This window comes from Haliaeetus leucocephalus, unplaced genomic scaffold (assembly GCF_000737465.1).
Source record: "Haliaeetus leucocephalus isolate CR32 unplaced genomic scaffold, Haliaeetus_leucocephalus-4.0 Scaffold340, whole genome shotgun sequence".
Classification (NCBI taxonomy): Eukaryota; Metazoa; Chordata; class Aves; order Accipitriformes; family Accipitridae; genus Haliaeetus; species Haliaeetus leucocephalus.
Window position 1 is genome coordinate 1889737 of NW_010972776.1, and position 6716 is coordinate 1896452.

Sequence of the window (6716 nt, forward strand, 5' to 3'; positions counted from 1 at the left end):
TTTTAATTTAATTTTCAGCAATCTTTTTTAAAATAGTCTTTCCTATTGCACAAAACCCACTGCTGTTTCTCTTGCCATAACCATCATCTCATTAAAAAAAAAAAGAGAGAGAGAAAAAGGAAAAAGCATACCTCTGGTACAATAAAAATGCTTTGCAACACACGCATACATATAGCTTTACTGTGTAATCTTTTAAAATTTGGGAATTATTTGTGTATTATTTCTACATGTTCTGAAACTGAGTTTTCCGTGATGATTTCTATTTACAGTTGCACAATGCCTTTAATGCTTGGAGACACAGCTATAATACTCAATGCTAACCCTCGAAAGGAAGTTTTTAGCCAACTCTTACACACACTTTCTCAAAGCAGACTACAGTTACATCTTTGAACTAGGAGCTCTGCCCTCCTGTGGGGTTAGGGGGAACTGTAACACTCCTCTACACGAACAGCTTTTAGCCCTCTTCCACTTTGCAGATTCTTAAAATTTTCTAAAGGAGTCTTGGATCTTGTTGAAAATTCACATCCATAAATTGTTATGCAGGTGAATTTGCTTTTCTAAGTGCCTTTTGCTGACCCAGGGATATGCAGACTGTTGTGTGAAGAGTGAACTTACACTCTTCTGTGTATCTGTAAAGGTAATTTCTCAAGCAGACCCCTGCCCCAAGCCAAACTCCTTTTGCTCAGTCTTACTCTGCAGTATTAAAACTGTTTTCTTTCTTTAAGATAATATCAAGTAACTTAATAAATACCATATCAAAACATACTTGCTATTCATTTATCAATCATTTTTCCAAGTAGGAGTCTTAATCCTACAAGACTTTCTATTTTTGTGTTGATGTATCACACATCTAGGGCTGGGCTTTGCTCCAGTAAAAGGCAGGCAGCACTACTTTTCTGTGGCGTCACTGGAAAAGTGCAGGAATGTTTCCTTCTGACCAAGATTTTGAAGTTTTTCTTTACATCAGAAACATAGCCCACTCTGTTTTTTCACCATACTGTACTCAAAATCAGATTCACTCATGTCTCATCTGGACTCAGACGATTGATCTCCAGGTCTTCCTAGAGATCTTTCCAAGGGCCTTGGGCTGTTTCTTTTCTGTGGGGTGTGAGGGAGGTGAACACTCTTGAACAGGATCAAATATCATACATAGCTATTTTTAAAAAAGGACTTCTGCATTTTTTTTTTTTAAATTTTTTTTTATTAAAAACAACCTTGGTCAATAGTTCAGAAAGTCAGGCCTGATCCTGCACTGGACTCTGAGCATCCAGAGGTCTACTTTTATGTAAAACCTCCTGAAGAGCTGGACTGATAATCTGGATCCTGCAGCCATCACTTACAGGACCAGTCCCATTGAAATGAGTTTCAAATGCACACTAGGATACTGCAATTTTAAAACTGCTCCCACAGACAAGATTTTTCTAGAAGTTTGGAAAATGCTGGCAGATCTGCTGTGCACGAAAGCATGTCCGAAGAGCTGCTCATTTGGGGTGCGAGAGGGGCTGAAGTCCGAGTTCCCGGATTTGCAGACCCAGGCACCAACCCTGCAGGTCTTACAGACATAATTACCTTGAAAACTGAAATCCAAAGCAGAAGCAGCTGGGAGCCGGACAGGAATTATCATGACCTCTGCTGTGTAAATAATTTAGTGGCTGTTTGAAGACTCTGAAAACTCTGCCCTCTTTATTTGTCAGTATTTCCCCGAGTGCTGTGTACACCAAATGCTGTGTTTACATTTCCCACTGACTCAGAGAGTTAACGCTCTTTGTAGAGTTGTAAAATGAAGCAGATGCCCAAATACAGGCTTTGAAGAGTTTGTTTATGTGAGTTTATCATCAGATCAACAGTTTTCTGGTGCTGGCTAGCGGTGGTGGCTCCTTCATCCTAAGCGGCTGCGTATGTCCAAGCAGTGCGCCTGGGGAAGGGGTTGGCCATTCCCAGCAGCGGCTGTACCACCAACGAGCATAAATCATGGTCCATCCACCGTTATTATTACATATCGAATAGCGATGAAGGCTTGCAAGCCTCCATCGTGTCTTCTGGAAGGGTTCCGAGATCGCCGTTGCCCATCTGAGATCTTAGGGGAAGGTCTAGCCTCCTTATGAAGGGGCCACGGCTGCCTTTCCATTCTCCCTATGGCTTTCTCCAAAGGGTTCCTCATCCTTCTCTTTTATGGAGAACTTTTTCCTGAAGGCTTGTGTTAAGCTGGAGGAAGAAGCCTTCCTAAACGTGGTAAGTCTCTTCCGAAAGTTGCCCCCCGAGAAGAAATAGAGAAGAGGGTCAAAGCAGCAGTTGGAAGCTGCCAAGGGGAGCGTTACCACGACCGATTTCTGTAGGTATATGGCATCCTCGCAGCTGGCATTCTTCAGCCGCAGCACGTGGAGGTGAACCGTACGCAGAATGTGGTACGGGGTGAAGCTCACCAGAAAGGTGGCCGTCACGATGATGATCATCCAGACCGCCTTCTTGCGGTTAGCCTGGTTCTTCTTCAAGGAATTTTTCAGTAAGGTCCTTATGATCATTGTGTAGCAGATAGTTATGACAATAAATGGAAAAATGAAGCCCACAAATAGGGCAATAAAATCCAGGATCACAACTAGATTTGTCTTCTGAGAGTCTTCTGGGGGTTCGAAGCACTTGGTCTTGTTGCCATATTGGTACGTCCCGTTTCGCAGGAAGGGAGCGCTTGTCAGGGTGACAAAAATCCAGATGCCGACGCAGACAAACTTAGCCTTCTTCTCCGTTACCAAATTGATGTTCTGGACTGGAAAAACGATGGCTATGCAACGGAAGAAGCTCATCGCAGTCATGAAAAATATGCTGCAATACAGGTTGACGTACAACGCATACGAACTGATCCTGCATAGGAAGTCACTGAAGAACCAGTTCCCTTTGTGGACATAGTAGATGACACGCAGGGGCAGGGTACACACGCAGAGGAAGTCGGACACGGCAAGGTTCAGCATGTACACCTGGAAGGCCGTCTTCTGCCGGTATGTTTTTATGAGGACGTACAGCACAACGCCATTGCCGACAAAGCCCATAATGCTGATCATGGAGTAGAGCGTGGAGTAGACTCGGTTTCGGAAGTCGTCGATGGAGTGGTGGCACGACAAGTTATCAAACAGTGCAGTCATGTTGCCTGGCTGAGGCACCGATTCTGCCTGGCGATGAATGTCAGGCCTAAGGATGAAAAACTCAGGTGAGTTATGAAAAGCAGCACACAAAAATAAAATGCCATTATAAAATAGGAGGAAAAACTGTCATCTCTCTCATATGGGAGAGAACAGCTAGGAAGGGATGTGGATCCGCACAGATCCGTGTTACTACAACTATCCACTACAGCCACCTTTCTTAATGTGGTACCAGCAACTGGCGATGCAAAGATGAGAGGCACATTTTCGTAAGCCCTCAGTACTGGCGGCATCCTTCTTCCACCGAATTACCAAAAAGCTCCAACTCCTCACAGTGTAATTAAGTGTAATTACTAGCTGTGGAAAAGATAGCACCTATTATATCTGATGAACAGGAAGGATCGCTGTAGCAGAGAGGATGCTGCAGGGCTCCAGTATCCCTGGCACTGCCTGGGCAGAGGTACTGCTGCAGCGCCCAGCAGACAGAGGGGGAAGCTGCAGGGAGGCTCATGTCAAGGGGAACAAATCTCTTGGTCTGGAGACATCTCTGCCATCAAGGTAACTCCCTAGCAAAAGATTTCTTCTTGGGTTTGCTTTTGCACATTGCTTTGATTTACATTAGCAGGTCTGGGGCTCTCCGGAGCAGTCAGACCCTACAGCCAGGGAGGGTTTTTGCATCCGCTCAGCCAGCCTTTTGTGAAATTTTATCATTTCCTTTTGGTGTTCATTTGAGTGCAGCGAGACATGACAGACACTCGTAATTTGGGTTGTCCTAAAGTAAAGCAAGAGAAAGATAACACACATATTTTTCCCATTAATTTTCAATTTCTAATGGTTCAAACACAGAATCTCGCTTGCAGTCTGAGACCATGAAAAACCCCAATGATCAGAACTGCACAAAACATGCAGGCTGAAATAACAGGACTTGGGAAAAAGAATGATGAAGGCAACAGCTGGGACAAGATCGGTTATGAGAACCCACCCCATGTATGTGCTTAAAACAGATGTTAAATGGTAGATATTTTCATCCATAAAAATACCCTGGCTGCATTAGAGTCTCTGTCTCTCTCTGGGATTTACTGCAAATTCAGAACCATAGTGGGATACTCAAGGTTTTTAGGTTGCAGTCAAGTTTCAGCTATTTGCAATTTTTACTCTTAAAACAATCCTTTGATTATCTGCAATGCATAAAATACATTAAAGCTCAACAGATATCAGCAAAGTGGCACAGATAGGAGAGGAGGCACAACCTGACAGGAGAGAGGATATTTTTTCCTCTTGGACTATTTGTGGACACGTAGGGGGGGTGTGAGCAATGGGCAGTGCAACTGCACAGAGGTCTTTGGCCAGAAGAGGCAGCCAGGACTCAACATCCCTTGTCAAAAGCCATAGATCAGCACATTGTAGATCATCACTTACAGTTCACCTCAGCTTGCATAAATGAAGCTTATTTAGCGATGATCATTGCAAATAACCTATTCATCAGAGAGGGGCAATGAGTTTGCAGCCGTGTCCTCTCCCTGCCCCACAAATGCCGCCTCCGCGAGGACCAGCCAGCAACACGGAACTGCTGCCCTGGTGGAGCGGTGCAGAGGAGACCGAGCCCTGGTCCCCTGGGAGATGCTGAGAGATCCAGCCTTCAGCCCTCACCGCTGGCATCCTTGCTTGCCCGAGGTCTTCACTTTAGACTTGAGGTTCAAGTTAGGAAAAGAGCAACACTCCAATAATGTTTTAAAATCTCCAAGATAGGGCTAAAATTAAGTTTGTGGTAACATTGGTCTGATTTTAATCAATTGCTTGGGAGCAGCAGGTAGCACAATATTCTCTGAAGAAAGCTGCACGATCCCCACTCCTCGTTTTTATCTGTCAAGATAATCTGACGCAGGTGATGAAGCTCTTATTACCGTTACTTCTATTGCTGGGTTAATGCCTAGCAAGCAGAACTGCGGAGCAGAACCCCACCGTGCTACGCATCATATATCACTTCTTCCTCAGACATTAAAAAAAACCAAACCACACCGCAACCAAGATGTTCAAGATCAAGAGGCTGGAGTGAGGTCTTTTGCACACCGAGGCTTTTTGTATCTGCCTGCATCTCTGGGCAGTTATGATCAGGATGAAAAAGGAGCAGAAAACAGGACTTGCACAGCCAACCCTGTAGATAAACAAAGATGTTTTGCCTAGAAGCAGTAACGTTATCTAACACTCGGAGAAGGGAAGAGGCTGCAGATGGAGAAACGCTGAGGAGCACTGGGGGATCTGGGCAGCGCGGGCAGAACCTGTGTCTCCCAACAGCACATTTTGGGTCAGGTTCCCGTGCACCTTTTGAGAGGGCACCAGCAATGCAGGAGGTACTGCTGCCTTCCTGCCACTGCAGATTTCTCTTCCCTTCCCCCAGTTTAGCTATCCTGCCTAAGAGAGAACCAAGAGATATCGGTAAACGTCTCAGCCCATCATTTGCTCATTAGATAAACTTCCTTGTTTAATCTCTGTGCCTATTTGTGCACACTTCTTAAGTAGCATTGAGCTGGATTATAAACTTTTTACCTCCTTTGGGGGCTAAATTTCAGACTTTCAGCTGCTAATCTTAAAGTTGTTAGCAGATAATGAACAACCATGCGAGGTATTTGTCTAAAAGACTTCGGAGACCTGTTATCTACCATATTTCTAATAAAAACAAAAAGGAAACAGAAAAGAAAACTGATGACTACAATACTGAAGCAGACTGCTAAAGTATAAGAGAGCTCCACACCTAGAAATATATCTGTGAAAACCAAAAAAACCCCACAAAACACCATTTCCTAGCTGAGGCTTTAGACCAGGTTTGCATCATGAGTTAAAGACAGATAGGACTTCTGCCACTTTTTATTTCTGCATAGTCGTGGTTCACGGAACCATTTATTTATGTGCTGGTGAATTCAGCTCATTAGGAATGTTCACAAGCGGGAGGGAAGAGCGATGGCTGGCTGAGAAATGTACTCCAAAGTAAGCAAACCCCTAAAGAACGGAGAGCTGCGCTGTTATATTTATAGTCGGTCAGAAGCAGATTGTACTAAATTTAATCACACAACCAAAAAGCACACCACCAAAGAAGATAGCGCCGTTTCGAGCTCAGAGGTGAAGCGTCCTCAGGAGCGCTCGGAGCGCTGACACGGGCTGAATTTAACATTTTGGGGGAAAAGCCGCAGAGAACTGCCCCCAAACCCTTTCGCGGGCACAAACCCCCTTTCTGCGAGAAGAAGCGCAGCTTGGTCTCCGAAAGAGGAACGGAACGAGATACTCCAAGCCAGCCCCAGATGCTAATTACCCACCTCATTAGCACCAAAGAGCAATAACCGAGCTTACCGTGGGTATTTAACCCGGTTCGCAAACCTCTCGCTCTCCTCCACCAGCCGTGTCCCGGGGGCACCGGCACCACGGGCATCCCCCCCAGCCCAATTTACCCCTCCAGCCCAATTTACACCCCCCCAGTCCCCAACCCGCAAACCCCAGCGAGGACGTACCGGAGCCGAGGCGGGCGCGGAGCTCTGCCCGAGCCGCCCCCCGCTCCCCCGCCCTTAAGCCCGGCCGCGCCCCGCCGCA

General features: G+C 45.6%; 1 protein-coding gene across 1 annotated transcript; it reads right to left on the bottom strand.

Annotated features, from left to right (window-relative positions):
• Window positions 1-2099: 2099 nt before the first annotated feature.
• Window positions 2100-3137, bottom strand: CYSLTR1 (cysteinyl leukotriene receptor 1). Its single transcript, XM_010572531.1, has one exon. It carries the CDS (start codon window positions 3135-3137, stop codon window positions 2100-2102), a length of 1038 nt encoding a protein of 345 aa, XP_010570833.1.
• Between the last annotated feature and the right edge of the window lie 3579 nt (window positions 3138-6716).

Coding starts and splice junctions, on each gene's coding strand:
- CYSLTR1 (XM_010572531.1), bottom strand. CDS start 3,137: ATGACTGCACTGTTTGATAACTTGTCGTGCCACCACTCCATCGACGAC.